The sequence below is a fragment of the Colossoma macropomum genome, unplaced genomic scaffold (assembly GCF_904425465.1).
Source record: "Colossoma macropomum unplaced genomic scaffold, Colossoma_macropomum, whole genome shotgun sequence".
NCBI classification, from domain to species: Eukaryota; Metazoa; Chordata; class Actinopteri; order Characiformes; family Serrasalmidae; genus Colossoma; species Colossoma macropomum.
The window spans coordinates 29,018,302-29,042,153 of record NW_023494791.1 but is presented as its reverse complement, the minus strand read 5'-3'; the positions used below and the strand labels follow the sequence as shown (position 1 = coordinate 29,042,153).

Genomic DNA, 23,852 nt, shown 5'->3' with positions numbered 1-23,852 from the left:
TACCATATTTTACCTAAATTGTTATCCATTAAAACATGAAAATATGACTGGAACTGGGTGATTCGCCATACTGTAGATTTAGAAACACAGCCCAGTTTGATTCAGCCTTACATCCAGCACTTGTGTACTCTTAATAAATAAATAAATACATAAATAAATAGAAAGAAAGAAAGAAAGAAAGAAAGAAAGAAAAAGAAAGAAAGTCCACTTTCTAGAGTTATTTACATCTACTTGCATAAACCACTGATTATCGTAACAACTAACTAGACATCTGGACAATTCTTCATAAAACAGCAGGTGATCTCTGGACACTGGATGGCGATTATGTAAACTTTTTATTTGAACCTTTTAGATACAGTTTTTACCAAGAAAAATGTGTTATACACACTAAGTTGTTCAGTTAAAATTAAGAAAATATCAACAGTTTTAAAGACATTTTAACAAATACATATAAAAAAGTGAATGTAGCAATTTGAAAACATTCAGCAACAAAATGATGCTCTCATCCAAGGAATTCAACCAGTTTCTGGAGTTCAGGACAATTTTTTACTACCTCCGGAACAGAAGACAGAGTCTAAAACAGACAAACAAAAAATCAGTTGGATAGAACAACGTTTCAATTTGCTTAACGACATTTGCTTGTCATCTAAACTTTCATCAGTGGACTTTTGACTTTTTTATCCAGCGGAACCCTGTTATTATTTTTAATTTATTATTATTATTATTATTATTATTATTAATAGCTGATGATGGCAATAGACCCTCACCCTTCTAACAGTCTCGATCATATCATCCAACAGATGCAGCTCACGCTCCAGTTTACTCTGATTCATGGCGTGTACCATTTGCTGGAGAAAGAGAAGAATGTCAGTTAAAATATTAACACACAAGACAGCTGAACCCAGAATAACGTTTTTATTTACACATCACCTACATAACATTATACTAATGTATACTAATGTATAATGTAATGGCTACATTTCATCAAACGAGCTAAGAAAATAACAACATTGATCTGTATGTTTCTCAAAGCTAATCTGAATAAACGTCCTGAACAAAGATGCAGTGCTTACGTGTCTCTTGGCTCGTTCAAGGAGTTTAGCTCTAGATTCTTCCACTTCCATGAGTTTAGCCTTTAGTTTTTCCATCTGCAGACAAAGCAAAATATTTGCAAAGCTGCAGAGCAGGAAATGGACCGAAGGCTAAGGGGGTTTATGGAAGAACATTTTACAGATAAAAGTAAAGCCGTTTACGTGATGCAATAACATTATGATGCAAAACCTGCAATGCAAACTGCTTTAAGATCTTAACTAGGTCTTTCACAGTTATTAGTCCCTTTTTCTCTCTATACTTCATTCATTTTCAGACTAATTTTAGAAACTCTTGTTTTATTTACTATGTTACTTATTTTCCTTTGACTTTCCTCTTCTATATGCAAGTGGATTATCTTATATCTAATCTTGTCAGAAATATTTTCTTTAGCCATTTCTGATGTGCATGAAAAAGAAATCTGCAGGGCAGATGAGGTGTGTTTGGATAGTTGCTTTTGTTAATGTTTTTGTGTCTTTGAAGGGGAACAGTGTCTCAACACCTTTTGCTAAGAGAACAAAGCTTTAACTGTGTAATATGGGAAGATGGAAGAGTTAAAGTGGCAGTAGAGTGCATAAAATTAAAGTGTGGACAAATGAAGTACTAATATAGATGATATTGTATTTAGTGGTGTAGGCTTTTGTAATTTTGTAATATTCTGTTAAATACACATTTTCTGCTCTTTTTCTGACAATAACAAATGAATAACTTGTACTTAATGGCCATTTTGACTAATAATTGAATAAATAAAAGGCTGGTCTCAGACTTTTGCATAGTACAGTAATTCAAAAGAGTTTGATAAACCTGAGAAAAACAGAATTAAAAAGCTACTTATCTGGACCGTAAGTGTTCATTTGCTCAGAAACCCACTAATATTACAATAAATCCAAATAATATAAATACATTAAATAATGATTTTACATTAGTCAGTGTGTTTGTTAAATCATTTCTAAACCTTTCCTTTCCTGGGGAGGACAAATCCAAGTCTGATGAAAACAACACATGTTCAAGTGAGGACCATTAAAATTGTGCGAAGCTGTCATGTCCTTTGTGGACAAATTTTGTGCTATACTACCATGTACTGTGGTCAGTTTGCATGTTAGGATAGCGATACAAGCGTACACATGCACACACGCGCACGCACAGGCAGACACACCTCTTTGAGTAGACGAATCCTGTCATCCAGTTCCTTAGTGCTGGTTGTTGATTGGTCACTTAATCGCGTTAGCTCTGCCCTCAAAGCCTGCACCTCCACCTGAGACTGCTGCAGTGCCCGACGTAACTCTGCCCCCTCCCGCCGCAGCTCCTGCCAAAAAAGAGTCAATAATTAAAATAAATAAATAAATAAAAAAATAAACATTAAAAGCAAATAAAAACACAAACATCAGCATAAATATAAATACAAATACAAAAATAACCTTCATTCTTAAGCATTCAACAGCTGTCTGAATTAATGAGTTTCTTGAGGTTGCAGATGAAAGGTGTTTAATGTGGAGCTATTTAGAGGTCAATCTGGAGGTTATGCAGAGAGCATTAGGGTAGAGACGTGTTGTGGGCTGAATGAGGAGTGTTGGTGTACAGCATGTATCTGGATACAGACTGTTGCGATGTGGAGAGTGGGAAAACTGTGTTAGGGTGTTTAGGGATATAGGTGAACAGTGTGTTGGGATATGGATGAAAAAGCTGTGTTTTGAGGGGTGTTTTTCCACTTACACTGTTCTCTGCTCTCTGTTTCTGCGCTGCCTCCATGTTCTCTTCCAACTCACTACAAAGCTTCCTCAGAGCTTTCTCATCCTTGTAAAACACACACACACACACACACACACACACGGGTGAGAAAATCACTTGTCTTCCACACATCATACATGTGACAAACCACAAATTGCTCAACATGAAATAGAAGAGATTTGTTTACAGTAGGGCTGCAAGGATTAGTCTACATATAGTTGACATGAATTTTTATTACAGCATCATTTATCGAAAAAAAAAAAGCATTGCTCTACATGCTCTATAACAGGGATTCGAAAACTGAAATCGCTATACGGGTACTCTTTCCCTTTCAGCACAGGGCAGAGAAATATTAGGACTGCACAATAAATCATTTCTACTGTTACCGCGATATGAGTTTCTGTGATAAACATATTGTTAAGAGCTGCGATAACAGAAGCAGATTAAACTACCTAATACAAGAAGCACCAGAGAGACATCATTACATTGCCGGCACAAATGGTTAGAAGCCTAACGAGTGCTTCTCTGTGCTGGGATTGAACCCTGTTGCCCTCCTGGGTGATGAGTCACTTAACCATAACGCTAAATTGCCAATTACAAAAACCACACACATGCTCAGCTAAAAAAACTCCTCCATCCTGAAGGACAAGCCTGTAAAAACACAAACACTAGGATTGTTCCTACACCCAGTATTGTGTTTTAGGTGGCCGAGGCAGCAATTTCTACAGTCATAACAAATATATTTAATGACTAAACAAAAACAAACAGAAATATGTATTCATTATTGTGTGCCGATGTTATATATATATATATATATATATATATATATATATATATATATATATAATATATATATATATATATATATATATATATATAGTTTGAACAATAAAACGTGTAAATTTGTGTGCTACTAATTTTTTTTCAATCACCTAAGGGAGTATGACTCTGGCCACATGTGAATTTTGGCTGAGGTACTTGTTTTTTCTTTACTTATATTTAATCAGATATCTGTTCATTAACTGTTGCAGATACTCAAATGTGAAAATTACTCAGAATACACATCCCTACTCTGTAACTGGGGTGCCCAACCCTAACCTAACACACCTGATGTTCCCCATCAATAAAGCCAAAAACAAACATTACAGGTAGCTCCATTAAGTTAGAATTAGAACAAAACTTTTTAGAAAGGTAGATCAAGTCCAAGTATGTTCATATGATCCACACAATCATTCTGACTGACTGCAGTACACTACAAGAAATGTAGGAGGCGATATGTCTTCTACTGTTTCATTTATAAAGCACTCTATAGTGTTCATGATTCACAGAGTCAGACTGACAGACCACAGGAAATAATGTTAGTAATGTAATGAGGGAAATAAATCACTAGTTGCAGCTATCATATGCATGAGCCACATGCATTATGCAAGATGACTTTTCTCCCAACCGCCCCCTTTTTTTTGCCCAGTAAAGTATAGTATGAAGCTGGAGAAACTCCATTAGTTTGGTACTAACCTGCGTTTTCTGCTGCAGCACCTGCGCATCCTTCTCTGCCTGAGCCTTCAGTCGGTCCACCTGCTGCCTTAGCTCCGCCTCCTCCACCCTGTGCCTGTCAGACTCTACCTGCAGCGCCTCTTGCAGGCCACAACTAAAACAGCCACAGCATAAGGCAAGTTCAGTGTTGAAAAATCATACCATTTCGTCTACTGGCGTAAAATAATACTATAATAAATAATAACTAACAAACGCAACATGATTAATCTTGTTCAATTTAATGCAATAGAGATGTACATATATGTTTGGAGCCATAACAATAACTGATAATTAACACCATGTTGTAGACAGTACGGATACCTATAATTGATTTATTTTCTTAAATTTTAAACAGTTCACACCATAATCCATGTAGGACAGTGAGCTTGATGTTTTTCATCAATATTCTTCAGCAATATTTTTCTATCCCCAAGAAACTTGTCCATGCATTTTTAACAAGTAAAACTCATTTTTGTAATGCTCTCTATACTAGGATTCTTATGAAAAAAGTCTTTAACAATAAATGCAGTAGCGCAAAAAGAAGACAGAAAGCACATATTACCTCATCATTAGTTACCTGCATCTTTCAGGACAAAATTTAAAGTTAGAGCTTAAAAAACAAGTTTTACTTGTTTTTAAAGCTCTAAATGGCATAGCACCTGCAAAGCTTTTTTCATATTTTACCAGACAATTTACAGATGCTGGCCTTCTACATACACCCTCCGCCTCTTTCTGTAATGCTTCAAAATTGCAGAACTCAATTTTGCCTTTGCGAGGCAATCAAGCTCACAACACACATTTGAAAGCATGTCTCTTTAATGTAGCTTTTAATTAAAGCTTGTTAATTTTTTGGTGTTTATCTTTTAAAATGTATCTGTTATTGTCTCAGTTTAAAATGACAAATCTGAAAGTAACTGTACTCACCTGTTGCTTTGCAGGCTGTTTAGTTCGGAATCTTTGTGCTGTTTCAGCTGCTCGATGGCCGACTGGAGCTCCGACATGCTGTCACCAAGACTAGCCAACAGCTCCACCAGCGTAGTACTCTGACTGTTCTCTGAGCACACAGAGACGCACGCACGCACACAAACACACACACACACACACATTAAATACAATTTAACAAAACAGAAAGCAACACATAATACACTATATGACAACGCAAAAGAGCATATACAGCACCGAATGACTCCTTCAGTTATTTTCCACAGTTATTAGCTTTCACAATCCTATAATTACATTGCAACAAACAGAATGTAAACTGCATGCATTTTTATCAGTCAGGTTGAGGCAAATTCATGTAAATAAAAAGAAAGCAGAAAATGCATGCAGGAGTTTTCTAGGTATTTTGATTTATTTGTTAAAAATCCATAGCTTACTATAACGAAGTCAAAAGGTCAGCATGTCACAAATTTGACAGAGATCTATCATAAATCAATAGATGGGTAAATCTTTTAATTTATAATATGTAAAAATGCCCAGAAATTGTGTTTTACTGGTTTCTTAATGGCATACTGGGCTTGGACCCTGATTGTTGCCATTTGCCATGTAGTTAACCAACCAAAAACCAACATGTTCTACATCAATTTCAGAGGCAAACTAAATGAAAGCTGATGATCTTGGTCGGCAACAATGATAATTTACACTTTAACCTTTTCTCACCTACTGTTTAAAAGGTACTGAAGAAAGAAACCTGAATAGAAACTTCGCCATGCTCAAAATGTAGCTCTCTCTTCACATTTTCGGTAACATTATCTTAGATCAGATTAAGCTAAAAAAAAAAATAATAAAAAATACAAAAAATAATTAAATACTACATCTGTAGGCTGGTTGATTATTGATCGTAAACTTCTGCTGTACTGTGACTGGGGAAGAGGAAGGATTCTCTCTTAGAAATTTTCTGGTGGCAGCAGATAAATCACACACCTCACACCTAATTTAGCCAGGCCATGGGGAACAGCCAACCGCATTTACATATATCTCCCATTGCATTATGAAGTATATAATAAAAAATATAATTAAAAGTACCATCAGCATGCTGAAGTGCAGTTGGGAGTAAACGGGTAAAGGCACTGCTTTTGCTGCCAATTCCCTCCATTGTGCTCTCCTCCTCTGCAAGACACACTGCTGCTACAAAAGCATGTACATGTAAACACAATTTAGAGTCACATCACTGTGATAGATCATACAGGTTTATTAGTTATTAGCTGAGTAATAGACTGTGGATCAGGAAGGTTTTTATTAGCGAGTGAGAGAAGCTGCAGACCTGGATCAGGAGGAGCTGCATCAGTCTCAGGTTCTTCAGTCAGGGCCAGCATGACTGAGCCGACAAAAGAGCCGCACGGCTGCCGGGGCGGCTGGAGCTGCTGTTGCAGTTCATTCTGGCCAGGAGTTTCAGTGCTCTGAGGAGACACAGTCATGTGATTAAATTTAGAGCAATGCTTCATTTTCACTTACAGTTAACACTATTGTCTAATTTCATTAAGGAACACAAGATATCTGGATATTCTTGGAGGACAGTGCTAAGCAAGGTTTATATGCAGATTTAGAGCACATCCTAAATACCACTGGATATTGCGCCATGATTTCTAAGACTGAAATATACATAATTATTTTGAAGGGCCCATATCCTACATTTTTCTGCATCATATTGTATTTTCCCCCCTGAGGTATGAGCTGTTTTTGAAGCTTAACTTCCATGTAACGACTGAATAGATTTGCGGGTGAACAGTCTGTTTTGAAACAGTGTTTACATACTCAAACTCAAAAAAGCAAATTTAGTTTTCCAAGACACAGGCTCTTTAAAATAGAGACTCTAATAACTCATGTGGCTACCAGTTCTGTCCAGTTGGGCTTTTAAAATTTAGACTTCAACTCAAGGCTCAGGATAGAACCCAACTCTACATGGCTGAGCCACAGAGGAAAATCAGAATGTTGTATGATTTGGTGAGTAAAGGTGAGTGTGTGCAGACCTTGGCAGTGGCAGCAGAGTGTGTGCTGCTGGTCAGACAGCGCATTCTGTGCTGTAGAAGGGAAACATCGAGTGTAGCCTGAGCCAGCTGCTCCCCCTGCTCCAGCAGCATAACACGAGCTTTATCACGCGTACTGTCCAGCTCCTCCTGCAGGGAATTCCTCTCAACACTACACACACACAAATCAGCATGTGGACAAAGAGAACAAGTGTGTTTAGACTGCTTCGTTAACTTCTGAAACCACACCTCTATTAATGTCACCTCCATGACAGTGGAGTAAATCGAGCAGTGGAATAAAACAGCCTTAACAAAAAATTTGTAATTGGATCAGGCTTAACAATCAATACTGATTATTAATTAAAATAAACTTCAGTTGGCTCTGATACTGATCTTATCAGATTGGACATAGAGATCCCTAGTGTCTGTGAGAGTGTGTGTGTGTATGTATTACCATAGCTGCTGTATGGTTAGTCTGAGGTCCTCACACTCCAGGTTTCTTTCCCGGAGACCCTGCAGGTTTGAGCGCAGCAACCCCTCGCTCTCAGCCAGCTGTTCCCGGGTCAGCTCGTTCTCTGCCTGCAGAAACTAATAACACAACAAAGTTGTACAGAGTTCTCAATGACAGTAGATAGTTAGCCTGATTTAAAACCTGCTAGTGCTGCACGACTTGGACACAGAATGGGATGTTAGTTAAATATGCTAAATGACTACACAAAGGATATAAATTATAAATAAAATAATGTCTGACTAGGTGTAATGTCTGACTAGGTGCGCAGGTACAGACCATTTTTTTCTGTATAATTAGGAAGAAATCTAACTGCTTCATTAAGCAAATACTGAAGAAAAAAAAAGAAATTCAAAAGCACCAATCACTATTGTGTACTACGCAAAACAAAAAATGATGGTCATGAAGGATTCACAGTTAACTAACAGTTACCTGTATGTTAAAACACCAGACTTTATCTGTATTGAAGTAGTTTTTTTGCCTACTAATACAAATAATTGGAAAAAATGTAGAACATGATGAAAGAACAACTTAAACAACTGTGTTGCCAACCAGTTTAATGACAAGAAACGTGCTACAACAAGAATCAACACCAGAAGTGTGAATAACTGGACAGAGAAGACACAACTATTTTTGAAGCAGCAAATCAGTATGACTGAATGTCAGGTGTTTCCAGGCTTGTAACTCCACTATCTAGCAGTTTAATTTAGTGTGTAACTCTAGGTGTAGTAACACAATCATGCCCTTTTGACGAAGGAAACAGAAGTTTAATACATGCTCTGGCCAAACACCACTGCAATTCAAGAAAAAATTAGGAAATGGCATAATTAGACAAAAAGTCTTTCTGAATAAGTGAAATGTAACAGTATGCCATGATACTTTGCTATAAAAAAAATAATACAGTACCTTGCAGAGAGAAGAGCAGTACTGCAGCACTCTTAATGCTTATATCTTTTAGGTGCCCGAAAACAACCACCCTGAGATAGCCGACAGCCATGATATTCACTGATATTAACAACTAGTAAAATTGTTTTAGCTAATAAAAAGATTGCACTCAATATGCTCTATAGAGATGTAGGCTATAGCAAGTACTTCTGATCTCCTCTTAAATAACATTAGCATAGACATTTTTATCATCTGTATCTAAATAGAAGCATGCAATGCAATTGCAGACGGGTGGTGGACCGGTGATGGAGCTTATACCCCTCCAATTAGCAGTGCATACCTTAGTCATCACATACTTGTCTCAAACAGTGTTGTGTAGTTAAGTAATCTCAAACTTGCTTATGTGGTTTATGATGTAAGTTATGCTGTAAGACTCTTGTCTTTAAAAGTTCATGAACCACCTGTCAGAATTTTGTACTACTCCCAAACTATGCCTTCATGTAAGTGTGTAACTGGAACTCTTATTTTGTGTTATAAAAGAATGAATGCAGCACAAGAAGTTCTACTACTTTAGATTCTTAAGACAAATATTTTCTTAATGTATTAAAACCACTGTGTCTACAGGTGATGTACTTGCTTTGGTGTATGTATGCTGTTGCTGTCTGGATCTTACCTCGCCCATCTCTCGAGCACTGGAGAGTTCAGCCTGTATCTGAGTCAGTCGGCGGAGCTGCAAGCGCTGATTTTCAGCCTCTTCATGGAGTTCAGTCAGCAAGGTGTCCCTCTGTGCTAAAACCTCCTCCAGCTCCTCCACCCTCCGCTGAGACACTTCTAGAGCAGCTTGCAGACTTCAGAGAAAACAGCCACAAAACAGAGATTAAAAAAAAATCCACACACTTCTATCACATTTCTTACAATCACACTTACCCTCAATTCACACATGCCCTTTTACACTAGACTTTAATGGTATTCAACAATAGTCACATGGTATCAGGTGATTTTTTTATGAGTATTAGTAAATGAGCACAGTTTCGGGTTAATACCCTAAACCAGTATCTGTACTAACGTGCCCTTAACACTGACCCATTCTCCCGCAAACCACTCTGAATGACAATATAATTCACAGACTCATTTATGTATAAAGTAATAAAAAAAATAAACAAATAAACACACAACAACCTGATGGAATTCCACTTGGTCAATCTCCAACCATATATGCACAGCTGAAATATGTAATCAAAATAATTTTTATGAATGTTGTGACAGTGCCCCATGCATCTCTGCTCTCCAATTTCAGTTTCCATTTCTCAAATGCTTTAGCCAACCATGCTAACACTATTCCCCCTAATAAACAGTCACAAGTTCAGCTCCGTCTCCTCATTACTCACCACCATCAATTTAATATTTTAACTAACAAGTTTATCAACAACATTAACACAGATGTAAAAAGACAATAGTGAAGACTGTGTCTACAGCGTCTGCGAGTTAGAAAAAATAAAAAATAAAAAAAAAACTCAAAGTTTTATTTAGAGAATGTGGTCTAGTTATAATGATTCTGTGAGTTAATGGATAAGATTATGAAGTCAGAAACTGTTGTTCCATCATGGTGACTGAACAGATTTCAGAGTTAGGACGTTTCTGTAATATAGCCCCAGGATCCCTTCTAGACACCACCCTTCCTCTTCATTCAGATGACCCTCTTATTTTAGGCTAAGCAACATGCATTAAGATCATGACATGTTGACTTTAGCTTGGATTGACAGAAAAGTATTATATAAATACAATGGTGAGTCAACCAGTGTGTTAAATTACCTAACTGTCACATCCAAATTCACTTCAAAAAAGCAGGTATAATGCTAACCTGCTTCTGTGTTTGGTGCGTTCTAGAATGATTAGTTATTTCCATACAGAGCTATTCAAGTCATATGGTTAAAGAAATTTTCAAATCTCAAAAAAGTTTGCAATGTCAATTTTGTTTCCAGTAACATGCAGCCCTAACTCATGAAGATCAGACAGGCAATATAAAAAAATGCATTTGTGTCTAAAGGTAGTGTAATCCACCAAAACAACAGCCAAGGCTTATGTTTTAGGTGTATATGGTTTAAACAGTAACAGGGGTATCAACACATACCTGTCAGCTCGGTCTATGGATTCCTGGGTTTCGTGCAGGGAACGTTGCAATCTAAAAATACAAACACAGATCAGCAGAGGACCTTAAAGCAAATCAAATAATATATAATAATAATCAGTTTCCTGTGTAGTATAATCCAAATAATCCAAGAGTAGTTAATGAGGCAAGAAAAACAGAGTTGAGGTGTTAAGTAATGTAAAAAAAGACTTGCTTGTGGTTTCTGACAAAAATGGATAAAAGTAAGCTGACCGAATACATTTGAGGTAAATGAGAAAAACTGTGTAAATTTTATTTTTCAATGAATTATCAGTTCAGTAACTGTACCTGACCTTGGCACCACTGGTTTTATCGAAATGTACAACTGAGCATCCAAAAGCATCACAGGACAGTGATTCATTGTAGGATTATTGTCTAAAAGTGTGCTCAAATGGAACCTTTAGCATTAAAAAAAACTCATCAAAAAGACACTAAAATCCATGATTCATTACAGGATAAAAGGTCTTTATCCTATACTTAATGTGTATTGAGGAATACTTATTTTTTAAATATTTTTTATATTTAAATAAATAAATAATAATAACGATAATAATAATAATTCATGCAGGGGTCTATGTGTAAGACATACTTGTTGGTCTCTGAGGCTAAAGCCTGCTCCAGGAAGGCGTAGGAGGCTAGTGTAGAAGAGACTGTCGCTGAAAGCTCTGTACTTTTCCTCTGCAGCTGAGCACGCTCTTCCTCGACCTCACTCAACTGCTCACGGAGAACGGTCATTTCTATCAGTACACAGACAAATGTATCATGATACCTTGATCTGAAGGTGATCAAGTGTATAAACCAGCCAATGTTCTAACCAATTATAATTATTTAAAATTGTAATTATATATATATATATATATATATATACACACACACACACACACACACACACACACACACATACATATGTATACACATACATATATATATGTAGCAACAGGAAATGTTTCGGTCGTCAAATCTAATTGGCTGACCAACTTTCAAAACTGTAAAACACACGATAATTTTTGTCCCAACTGGCGATCTGTTAGATACATTACGCACTGCATGGGTGCAGAAGCCAATTTTTAATTCCTATCTAGCACAGCACGAAAGGAGCTATTTGAGATTCCGCCCCAGTGTGGGGGAAAAGGGACATACAAGACATACAAAAAGGGACTAACTTAGACTGGAAATTGTACAGAGGTCCTGAGGGAACGTCACATGTCTACAGTTTGTGTTACATTTGTTTTGCATTTTTACCTTGTTTAATTATTTTTCAACAAACAGAAATGTTGAACTTGTTGACACAATGTACTTTAAGTCAAACCGTGTTTTAACCTTCACACCTGAATTCATGATTGTTATCTGAGTGTTCAGGTCCGCAATCTGCTGCTCAGCGTTTTGCAGGCCAGCAAGGGCTTGCTCCAGTTCAACCTCCATCTTAGAGACAGGAGAGAGAGAAAAAAAAAGCATCATTTTAAAAACAGGACCGAGGGCTTAAAAAAAAAAAACACTTTACAACTGTGGTTAGTTTCAAGTGTAGTGCAGGCTGACCTGAGCTTTTTCCTCTACAGCTATGCCTCTCTCATCCTGGAACAGCTGGCTCTGCTCTACAGCAGCTGACGCCCTCTGCTGGAGCTTCTGTAGAACTGGGTTTGTCTTCTGAAGGAGCCAGCGAGCTTTATGAAGCTAATTACAGAGGACAAAAATGAGGGAGATGTGAAGTTGTAATTCAACAGATTTAGCCAAATCAGGGAGGGGGGGAAAACAGCAAGCATTAATACAGTCCAAACCACTGCTTTAAAAGAGATACGCAGGTCGTACCTCGTCTGATAAGCGTTCATGATCATCCAGTTTCTCTCTTAGCAGGGCACTGGCAGCAGAGAGGGACTCCACATACGACTGGTTCAGTTCAACCTTAACACAGAAATTAAAAAACTAAAATGTAGTACCAGGGTTGGGGGATGTATCCATACTGGATTCAGTATTACTTATGGCAGTTTACCTCATTTCAAAGCTATTTGCTGATGCAAGCACTCCTGCATTTGTGCATTCTCTGCTATTCTGCGCTGCACGCTTGGACAGAAATGGATCCCTACTAGAAAGGTGCTTAGAAAAATCAGTAGGGCTTGTTTTCTGTTAAAAATGTCTGCTCCTCTGAACACTATATGAAGTGCAAGCACATCTACATTTAGCCCGGAAAGTGCGAGCTTCTGGTAATAAGTAAACAAAAGTTCTCTTTGTTGCCTGTTGCTTAAAAAAAGTTTAATTAAATTTAATAGTTAAAGAAATTGAAAGTTAATAAAAAATGGAAATCTAAATCTGCCATTAAAAAAAAAAAATCTATGATTGGTGCATCCTTAGTGTATAATCTCTGGGTCAGTTCCCATGCTTCAGACACTTTCTGTCTAGACTTTGCACTTCCTATTTATTATTTCTTTTTATCTCCTTAAGCAATTGCAGTTTGTATGGTTTTAGCCCTATTTTTCTTTCTCAGTTTCCTCTGTGTTTTTTTATTGTCTCAGAAGATTAATCTAAACAGTTTTTGTATTCTAATTTCAATCAACTCTCTAAACGCTAAATGCTAGCACTGTTATCTCAAAGGTAATAATGCCCATTTTATTTAATACATTTATTTTATTATTATTTTATATTTTCCATTTTATTTTATACACTCTTCCTTTGATTTTCTTAGGTTGTTTTGCTTTTGCCTAGGCAAAGCACACTGAATTGTCTTTGTGTGCTATATAAATAAACTTGCCTTGCTATGTGTATTAGAGTGTGTGTGCAACTCACCAGCTGAGGGTAGGTGTGTGTGAGAGCAGTAGTGAGTTCTTGTTGGGATCCAAGACTGCACTGAAGATCAGAAACTTGTGCAGAGTGATGGGCACGCAACTGCTCCAACACCCGCAAGACCTAAATACACATAGACTGTGTTATTATTATACAATATGCTCAATATCCTTTCAACATACTGAAAGGAATTAATTAAATCTATTTGATTGTCGCACAGACCAGTCTAGTTTTTTCTCTCAACCAGTCAAAATAATGAACACACACACACTATACACATGAACTTCAACATACATATATCTGGTTGTGTGTGTGTGTGTGTGTGTGTGTGTGTGTGTATATATATATATATATATATATATATATATATATATATATATATATATATATATATATATATATATATACACACACACACACACACAGAGAGAGCTAGGTCTCCCCCTATCACACAATACTACTACATACTACCAAGGTTGGAGGGTGAAGACTAGCATGTGCTTGCTCTGAGACATATGAAGCTCCAATGAATCATTTCAAACTGCTGCTAACACAGCACTATTGGACAGTTCAACATGCTTTGAGATCACTAACAGGGCAATGCTACCCACTGAGACAGCATGATGAGAGAGGGGTAGGGCAATCCTACCCACCTAGAAAGAGTAAGGCTAATTATCCTCTCGGTCACAAATGGCTGCGGCATCACCAGGGATCAAACTCCCAATCTCTTAACAATAAGGCCATATATGACAATATAGTTACCCCAATAAATTATCACACAGTATGTCTTTTTGAGCATGTAATGTGCACTGTCAGTATTTAAAGAACACTAATCAACTGTTTCATCACAATTTTATATAAAATTATATAATCTGGCCTGGTTTATTGGCTTTAGTGTAGCGCTGTATTTGAAAAGTTGAATTTAAAAAGTGTTTTATTCCTAGTTTTTCCAAATTTTTTATGTAGCAATACAGTTTTTTTTTCTGTCCCAACATCTCAAACCTCAGAAAAACAAAATATTATGATACTGTGTATCATGAAAATGTCTTGAAATATTGTGATGACATATAAAACCACAATAAATAGTAACATAATAATAGTAACAATATATAGCACTGAGTCCATATCATGCAGGCCCATGTAGAGCTTTTCATGCTGATCTCCAGTCATTTATTACCGTTTCTTTCTCCTGTAAAGTCTCCTCCATGCTGCGTCTCATACCATCTCTTTCCTGCAGGCAGGCTCTACACTTCTCTTCCATCTTCCTCAGAGTGCCCATACACCTGCCATACAGAGCCTTCACCTCACTCATCTACACAGAAAGAGAGGAGAGGAGAAAAAATAAAATAAAATAAAACACACACACACACACACACACACACACACACCTAAGTGTATTTTATTGGAAACAAATGTACAAATGCTTTCCACAAATACATAGATGCCCCAGTATGATTTTCAGATATACAAAAACAAACAAGAAACTACAACAAAAAAGAAAATAAATAAATAAAATAACACACCTCACAGAACAACCAATCAACCCCTCCCCTCTGCCACTTCCTACCACTTAAAGATCATACATTATGTATTGTGATGTGTTATCTTTGCTATATCGCTTACCTACTCTGGATGTGAGCTGACAGCAGTCATTTGTGCTTCCTCCATTTTGTTTAAAATCGTTGTGACTGACTGAAGCCCCGCCCCACACTGGTGCCTACTGACTGACGTGTAAGTGCATCAGAGAATGCTCTGTCAAAAGTTCAACTCCAGTAATATTTTAATTTTGCTATGTGCTGGCACTGCGCTCGCTGAAATAAACTTTTCCTCGATAGAGCGATACGATATGTTCGATAAATGTTCGATATAATACACCATTCTCACACTTCCACATTCTAGCGAAAGCCTTGGTGGTGTTTTCTACTGCAAGGAAAGCGACACTACTCTGCTGTCGCCAGGAGAGGGTGCACTTCCGAGTTTTTCCACATGATTAGAGAGGGAGGGGGCCACGAGTAAGATGAGTCTTTAGCAACGGCTGAAACGCGGAGTTATACATTCCCTGTTTGAGTGGAGCGACCGGCGATCTGTTCTCCTGTGACCGAGTGTGAGTGACGAGGTCAGTGGTGTAACTATACTGTCCTACAGTGAACTCACCTCTTTCCTAACATCCTAACCAGCTTTAGCAGCGTTAAATCACAATCACAATCCTCACAACTACAGCACTGTTACAGCGCTCAGTCATATTTAGTATTAGTGCATTCCCAAGCAACGAAAGTGAAAGAAAGAAGTGGGTTCATGTAAATTACAGCCCTGATTTAAACGAAAGGAAACTGAGGAAGCTGTGAGGCATTGGAGAGCGGAAGAGCGCTAGCTTTCCAGGCTAGCTGTTTTTAGCAGCTGGTTAACTTGAAGCAGCGCTCCGTCACTCCACAACACGGAGAATTGATGATACTGTAGATCAAACAAGACACAAAAGCGCCGCTTTCAGTTTAAACGTACCTAAAAAGAGGACTCTGTTTGTCTGGTGTTAGATATTTTGCGGTCCACCACTTAAACTACTTCGATAGAATAGAGAAATGCAGTCGTCGCTAGCTGGTGTCTGAATACTGTGAAGTCATTTGTAATGGGCTAGCCGAGCGCTCGACACCAGCTAAAAACAATCTGTTTTCTTTCGTAAATTATGACTATTACAAAATAGCCATGCTTTTCCAGCTGGTAAAAACAGCTCAGCAGACACTTTCTCCCACTCTCCCATGACAGATTTGTGAAATGTTCCACTGTTTGGCGAGTGTTTGTCGTGTTCCGACCATAAAGGATAGCTTAAAACAGTAATTAACCACCCAGGAGCAAAAAGCAGCCTTCAAACTTGAAAGAAATAATGATTTGACATTTATCGCGGTATGTATCGATATCGAACTATATGAATTTTGTTTATCGTGATAACATTTTTGGCCATATCGCCCAGCTCCATCCTCAACCATATCAGATCGCAGAATAACCTAAAATAAGCTAAAGCAGAGGGATGTTAGCTTCTTCCCCCCAAGTTACACAGAAATGTCCAAAAAGGCAGTATTTTGCAAACTAAATAATTTGCATTTCCTTGCACTTATATATACTTAAATATATATAATGGCTACACGCTAGCCTTATTTAAGGTGACAAAGACTGCCAGAGATTACTTTGCTACTGACATTCATCTTTTTAATCTAACAAAATATTCTTCTGACAACTTGTGTTGCTTAATAAATAAACAGAGGCTGCTGTTTTTTTCCGAGCCTTTCTTTATATGCAGCCTGCACAGTTACAGAGATGAAGGACATGGTCACTAAATCGAAAATCCTTCACAGACAGAAGTAGGGATGCATGATCAGAACCAGCAAAAGCACAATCACTTTGAAAGACTGAGAAATAGACACTTATTCTACAACTGCTTAAGACCCTTACCTTATCCTCAGGCTAAAGATGTGTTGGCTGCAATTAAGTGACTCACCTGCTTGTACAAAATTTCCTGATCTTCATTAACGATGCTTTCAATCTCCTTCATACGACCCGGAGCCTCCTCCATGTCTGTCTTAACAGTAGTCTGTAAAAGAACAGGTCCACATACAGCTCTCAGCATGTCCATCAAACACTGAAGTAACAATAAAAGCAAAAGTGGGCTGTGCCCTACCATAGTGTTCCTCATCTGCTGCATGGCATGATATAAACTTTGGAGTGTGTCCTGGTCTTCCTCCAGAATGTGGATCCGCTCTAGTGCACTTACATACAGCTCCTTATATGGTCCCATCTGACAAACGATAAAATCACATCAGCTACTTGTTTGTTTTTTCTGTTTAAGGATATGCTCACTTTGTTAGGGTTGAAGTGGTATAAAAGCATTTTTTTTTCCTTATGTGGCATGATTGTCAGGACTGTTTAAATATTTTCTATCACAGTTTCATTTTATTAGGGGTCCAAGCACCAAGAACCCTATTTCCTTTCCTAGGATTTTTCTTCTTCTTCTTATTCTTTTTCTGCCCTAAAATGGTTTGTGGAGAAGACACCGTAAGTCATCCAAAGACCAAACTTAGAGGGTAGGTGTAGAATCCCCCCCACTACTCAGGCAACTGAAATGACCCAAGTTGGTCTGATGGTGGCGCTATAGAGCAACATCTTATGTTTTTGCCCATATCTCCTGAACCATGGGGCCTTCAGTCATTATATTCTTCTATGGATGAAATAAAGAAAAGATAGTGGTTTCAAATTACACATCTCATTAACATCTAACACACTGCAATTATATGTATGTTCCAAAATTGCACAGGAAATGTGGAAATTTGACTTAAACCCAGGTTGGCCACACAATTAGTAAGGGTAATATCTTTTCTGCCCAGCAGAGGGAGCATCAGCATTAAATGCAAATTATGACTTCAAACATACTTATGGTCGCAGTCTTTGCAACATCTATCTTGCGGCAAAGGAACTTTCTGAATTTTATGTATTCCACCGAGCCAGGCAATTTTGCGCATACAAGTCTTTTAAAAAACGATATTTTTTTTCTGTAAATCATCCGAGTTTGAAAACTGATGTTTTCATACTGCTTGCTGAAATGTTTTTGCAACGTCTCAAACTTGGTCTCTAAACAACCGTCTCAAGATCAATAATTATTTAAAAAATCTTGCCTTTTAAGCACAATATTATTGCAAGTTATGGAATAATCAGTTCGGTCCAGCCTATTCGGAAACAAGGGACCACAAATCTGTCACTTATGCTCTGATTGTGACCAAAATCGATTTGTATATTATAATAATCAGTTGAGGAAAGGTATGACATTTGGCTTGATTCTGCCTATGTTAGCTCTTACAATGTTCAATTTACTGCCAAAAATCTAAAATGTAATTATTCCTGTCTAAGAATAAAAACAATAAAAACATGACAATTGTTTCAAATTATGCATCTTAATGAGAATTGTCACTTTGCAAATATGTGTAGGTTGTACTGTAAAGGAAATCCTATTATTTGATTTCAGCAAATTTTGTTCAGAGCAACAGTTTTTCTCTGGTCACCAGAGGGAGCCAAATCAGTAACTGCACGTCATTGTTGACATATACATGGAAAGCTTTACTGTATGTCTTTAAGCGAGGAGCATTTCTGAATGTTATGTTTTCCACTAAGCCTAACAATTTTGCAAATACAAGTCTTAAAAAACTTTCAGTAATATCACAGTTGAAATAAGATGGAGAATAGACATTTCTTACTAATTCTTGAGTTTAAATCAAATTTAAAACAATCATATTGAAAATATCATGACTTAAGCACAGTGTGGCTGAAGATTTGAATAAATTGGTGTGAATTGGCTTATTCTGCTAAAAATACACCAATAATTGTCTGAATATAACCAAATTAGGGCTGGGCGATAAAACAATAACGATAATTATCGCGATATAACTTTTCCTCGATAGAGCGATACGATATGTTCGATAAATGTTTGATATAACATACCATTCTCACACTTCCACGTTCTAGCAAAAGCCTTGGAGGCGTTTTCTACTGCAAGGAAAGCGACACTACTCTGCTGTTGCCAGGAGAGGGTGCACTTCCGAGTTTTTCTACATGATTAGAGAGGGAGGGGGCCACGAGTAAGATGAGTCTTTAGCAACGGCTGAAACGCGGAGTTATACATCCCCTGTTTGAGTGGAGCGACCGGAGATCTGTTCTCTGTGACCGAGTGTGAGTGACGAGGTCAGTGGCGTAACTGTACTACAGCGAACTCACCTCTTTCCTAACATCCTAACCAGCTTTAGCAGCGTCAAATCATAATCACAATCCTCACAACTAAAGCGCTCGGACAGTCATATTTAAGTATTAGTGCATTCCCAAGCAACGAAAGTGAAAGAAAGAAGTGAGTTCATGTGAATTACAGCCCTGATTTAAACGAAAGTAAACTAAGGAAGCTGTGAGACATTGGAGAGCGGGAGAGCGTTATCTCTTCAGGCTAGCTGTTTTTTAATCAGCTGGCTAACTTGAAGCAGCGGTCCATCACTCCACAACACGGAGAATTGATGATACTGTAGATCAAACAAGACACAAAAGCGCCGCTTTCAGTTTAAACGTACCTAAAAAGAGGACTCTGTTTGTCTGGTGTTAGATATTTTGCGGTTCACCACTTAAACTACTACGATAGAATAGAGAAATCCAGTCGTCGCTAGCTGGTGTCTGAATACTGTGATGTCATTTGTAACAGGCTAGGCAAGCGCTCGACACCAGCTTAAATTATGACTTTTTATGCCATGCTTTTCCAGCTGGTAAAAACAGCTCAGCAGACACTTTCTCCCACTCTCCCATGACAGATTTGTGAAATGTTCCACTGTTTGGCGAGTGTTTGTCGTGTTCCGACCATAAAGGATAGCTTAAAACAGTAATTAACCACCCAGGAGCAAAAAGCAGCCTTCAAACTTGAAAGAAATAATGATTTGACATTTATCGCGGTATGTATCGATATCGAACGATATGAATTTTGTTTATCGTGATAACATTTTTGGCCATATCGCCCAGCTCTAAACCAAATTTGACATAAATATACAAAATGACAAATTAAGAGTGTATTATGATGATTTCATTTGGAATTGTACTTCTCAGTAGTCACAGTAATTGCAAGGTGTGAACTAATTCCCAAAATGGTGCTTGGTTCCTTATTGGAGCTTGCGGCTATATTTGCTTTTATTATTGTTTAAGTTATGTAAGCTATTTTATTTGTCTAGTTTTGCCGGTTTTTACAGAGTGGCGGAGAAGATTAAGTAGATTTTAGAGCTAAAGGCCCATTTGAATGTGAGGAGGACCACTCTAGAAGCGGCTTGGCAGGCACTCCACTCGGCTACTGCAGCTTGTCTTCCGGGACCCAGCACTGAGCTCAGAGGACATGTTGCAATATGTAAATATTTTTATCTGAGACGATTCATTAAATGTCATTTGTCTCACAAAACAACACACACCACTGTTCTCCAATAGAGCTTCTACAATGGCTGCTGCACATTTGGGTCATTTACATAGACTGAACGTGAAATAGTAGGGGAAAAACAATAGTGATCAGCAAAATAAATCAATAGCAATAAGTCTTGTAATGTGAGGAAAGACCAAAAACTTTCTTTTTTTCTTTTTGTTCTGACTGACTGAGTGCAGTGTGTTGTATTGTACCTGGCTGAGCTGTGTGTGTTCAGTCTGGACAAGCCTGTCTCTGAGCTCAGACGGAGCAGGGCTGGTCCCACCTGTATGAGATTTTGCAGAGGAAAGTTGCTGGGACAGAACCTCCACCATGATTAGGGTGGACAATAACTTCTGCTCCAACTCTGGCCTGGACAAAGACTGCAGACTGCTTGGGCTGACACTGCAACAGGGGAACGGGACAGCAGACATGGAGAACATAATACACCAGTACACATTGATGGGCAATGGGACCAGGTTATATTGGTGGTATGATGTGAAATCGTGTACCATGACCTCACCCCCAACTGTTTTTTTTCATTCAGATAAATAAGAAAATATCAAAAAAACAGTATCGTCTCTACAGCTGGATGATAAAACGATAACAATAATCATCACAATATAACCTACGTGAGGGAAACAATGGCCAGTGTTTTACAGTTTTAAGAGGCAGTACTTATGTGCGTAGCCAGCATTTCACAGAGGCAGACAACTCAAAAATGACATGTCTGAAACATGGGGTTATACCTTCCCAATTTGAGTAGAGCAATCAGTGATCTAGTCACCTGTGATCAAGTGTGAGTGACAAGATAAATATCATGTAACTGTACTGGCCTAGAGCGAACTCACTTCTTTCCCAACATCCTAGCAAGCTTCAGCAGCGTTAAATTACGTCTGCTACACACAACTACAGCCGAAGTGGTCTGTGTGTTACAGTGCACAAACAGTCATATTTTAGTATTAATACGTTCCCAAGCCAGCTAATGTTTGCTGTTCGCACTAAGCTGACGTTATTAGGACAACACTAGCAAATACAAATGTTTCTCCACTCCTAAATCGTAGAAAACACTGAAATATAAATTAAGTATAAATACAGATTTTTTTATGTCATAGCACCTAAACTGAAAAACAATCTACTCAAAATATCTTTGATTCTGCTGTTCTTATTATAACACTACAATAGAGCTAACTTACCTCCACAGAAGGGAGTCGGTGGAAGTGCATGCATCCGACACCTCAGTCTCTTTCACCACTTCCACCAGGGCTGAAGTGTTTACGCTTCGTTCAACCCTCATTACTGGTGTGGTCCACACGGCAGCACTGTGGTGCTGCACTGGAGTGGTGCCCATCTCAGCAGTGTGACGCTGAACCGGTGCTGGTGTGGAAGGAGCTGTGATTTTCCCTGAAGCCAAAATGAGCAGCTCTGCCATCTGTCTGAGCTGCTGCTGCAGAGGGCCTTTACTCATAGTGGAAAAATCCAACACTGGGGCTTTCACTTTTGGCTTCACAGCTGCTTTGATCTCAGTTTTTCTGGGTTTACAGGCTTGCAAAGGTGTAAGAGTTTGGGGTAAAGTTGTTGAGTTCAGCTGTGGTGGAGGCATAGGGCTTTCAGGGAGCTCAGGCCACAGACGGCTCTCCAGATTTCCCTCAACGTGACCCTTCAGATATAAGATATACCAGGACACAAATCAAATTCATTAGGAACCCTCACCTTGTGCTTCCACTCACTGGTCATACAATTTTGATTATAAACATCTACTTTAGAGGTCCACTACAGGTGTACAATTACAGACTGTAGCCCTGTTCTTGCACGATTTATCAGCTCCCCTCTACACTATTCATAACAGCTCAGTTTACAGATATTATTTGGATAGTGGAACATCCACAGACATGTCAGTAGTATGGTGGTATGGTGGATTTTACATGTCAGAGTCACTGCTAGGTTAAGAGTGCTGATGAAGGGCTACAGGATGGCCAACACAAACTACGCCTCTACAGATGGACTATAGTCTCTGACGGTAGACCAGCAAGGTGGAGCTACAAGAGAGCTGTTTCCGCTAAAGTGGACAAGTGGTGCTTATATTAGCATATAATTGTATTACTGCCTGGATAGCAGTGAACATTATAATATAAATGTGAGCTCACCTGCAGGACGCTCCTACTGAGAGCCGTGTTTCTGGGAGTTGAGGGGTCACGCAAGGTCAAAGCGCTCCACAGTTGAGTGCGTAGAGGCATGGCGTCAGTGTGACACTCATGAACGCTTTCAGCACGCAGGACTTCAGAACCAGAGTGGACTCCACTCAATCCCAGAGCACTGTCTTGCACCACACTGGCTTCCAATTCGGCATCAGCGTGTTGGGCCGGCATGCTCTGGGCACCAACATTTCCACATTCAGCCCCAAAATTCCCAGCAGACATGCTAACAGCAACCTGGGAACAAGACTCAATGTTTTGGGCCAGCACATTCTTTTCTTCATTATCTGAGAGGGTTCGCTGGTTGATGTTATCTTGACATTGTAAGCCTTTTGAACTTCCTATCTTATGTTCTTCATTGCTGTTTAGCGGAGATGTGTGCTGGCTCTGGTCATCAACATTTCTACATTCATCCTCAATGTCAACATTAAGTTTGTAGCATGATGATGCAGTGTTTTGGACCAGCATGCTAACATTAGCTTGGGGGTACGACAACTTAGAAGTCAAAAGTGCTTGCTTTTCTGATGAAGACTGACTGACTGAAAGATCAGACTGCACTTCAACAGAGGGATGTGTAAAAGAACCAGTAATGTCTGTTAAATCATCCTTGGTTTTGTTTTCCAAATTGTCAGAAGCTGATTGTTGGACAATGTCGTCTTGATGTATTAACATTTTAGAGCTTTCTACCTTGGTTTCATTGCAATTTAGTAATGAAGTTTGGATTTTTGCAGATTTAGCCTCAAAGTTCTCAGCAGACTTGTCAATATTAGCTTGGGAACAAGATGACTTAGCATGTTCACCTACATCTGAAAAAACATCTTTATCTTCTGATGAAAAGTGACTGATTTTAGACAGAACTTCAACAAGATCATGCACAAGAAGACCACTCAAGGCTGTCAGGTCCTCCTTGGCTTTGTTTTCCTCATTATTAGAGGCTGATTGCTGGTCGATGTCATCTCGATAGTGTGTGACCTCTGTACTTACTTTTGAACTTAAATTATTTTCACTATGGTGTAGCGGAGATAAGTTATGGTTCCTGTCTGACTTC

At 38.4% G+C, this 23,852-nt stretch overlaps 1 protein-coding gene across 2 annotated transcripts; it reads right to left on the bottom strand.

Annotated features, from left to right (window-relative positions):
* Positions 1–316: 316 nt before the first annotated feature.
* On the bottom strand, positions 317–22,863 carry spag5 (sperm associated antigen 5). Of its 2 annotated transcripts, none has more exons than XM_036574801.1 (24): positions 22,757–22,863; positions 21,806–22,269; positions 20,825–21,014; positions 17,322–17,438; positions 17,142–17,234; positions 14,829–14,963; positions 13,655–13,774; positions 12,683–12,775; positions 12,413–12,547; positions 12,205–12,298; positions 11,466–11,613; positions 10,841–10,891; positions 9,383–9,557; positions 7,771–7,904; positions 7,320–7,488; positions 6,614–6,749; positions 6,376–6,477; positions 5,275–5,404; positions 4,333–4,465; positions 2,803–2,883; positions 2,246–2,395; positions 1,074–1,148; positions 768–848; positions 317–574 (listed from the first exon to the last, which is right to left on the bottom strand). In XM_036574801.1, the coding sequence occupies exons 1-24, from the start codon at positions 22,844–22,846 to the stop codon at positions 503–505; spliced, it is 3,168 nt and encodes a 1,055-aa protein (XP_036430694.1). In that variant the 5' UTR covers positions 22,847–22,863; the 3' UTR covers positions 317–502. The 2 variants fall into 2 exon arrangements, with proteins under 2 accessions (XP_036430694.1, XP_036430695.1); XM_036574802.1 differs by having other exon boundaries at positions 6,376–6,474.
* Positions 22,864–23,852: the final 989 nt, after the last annotated feature.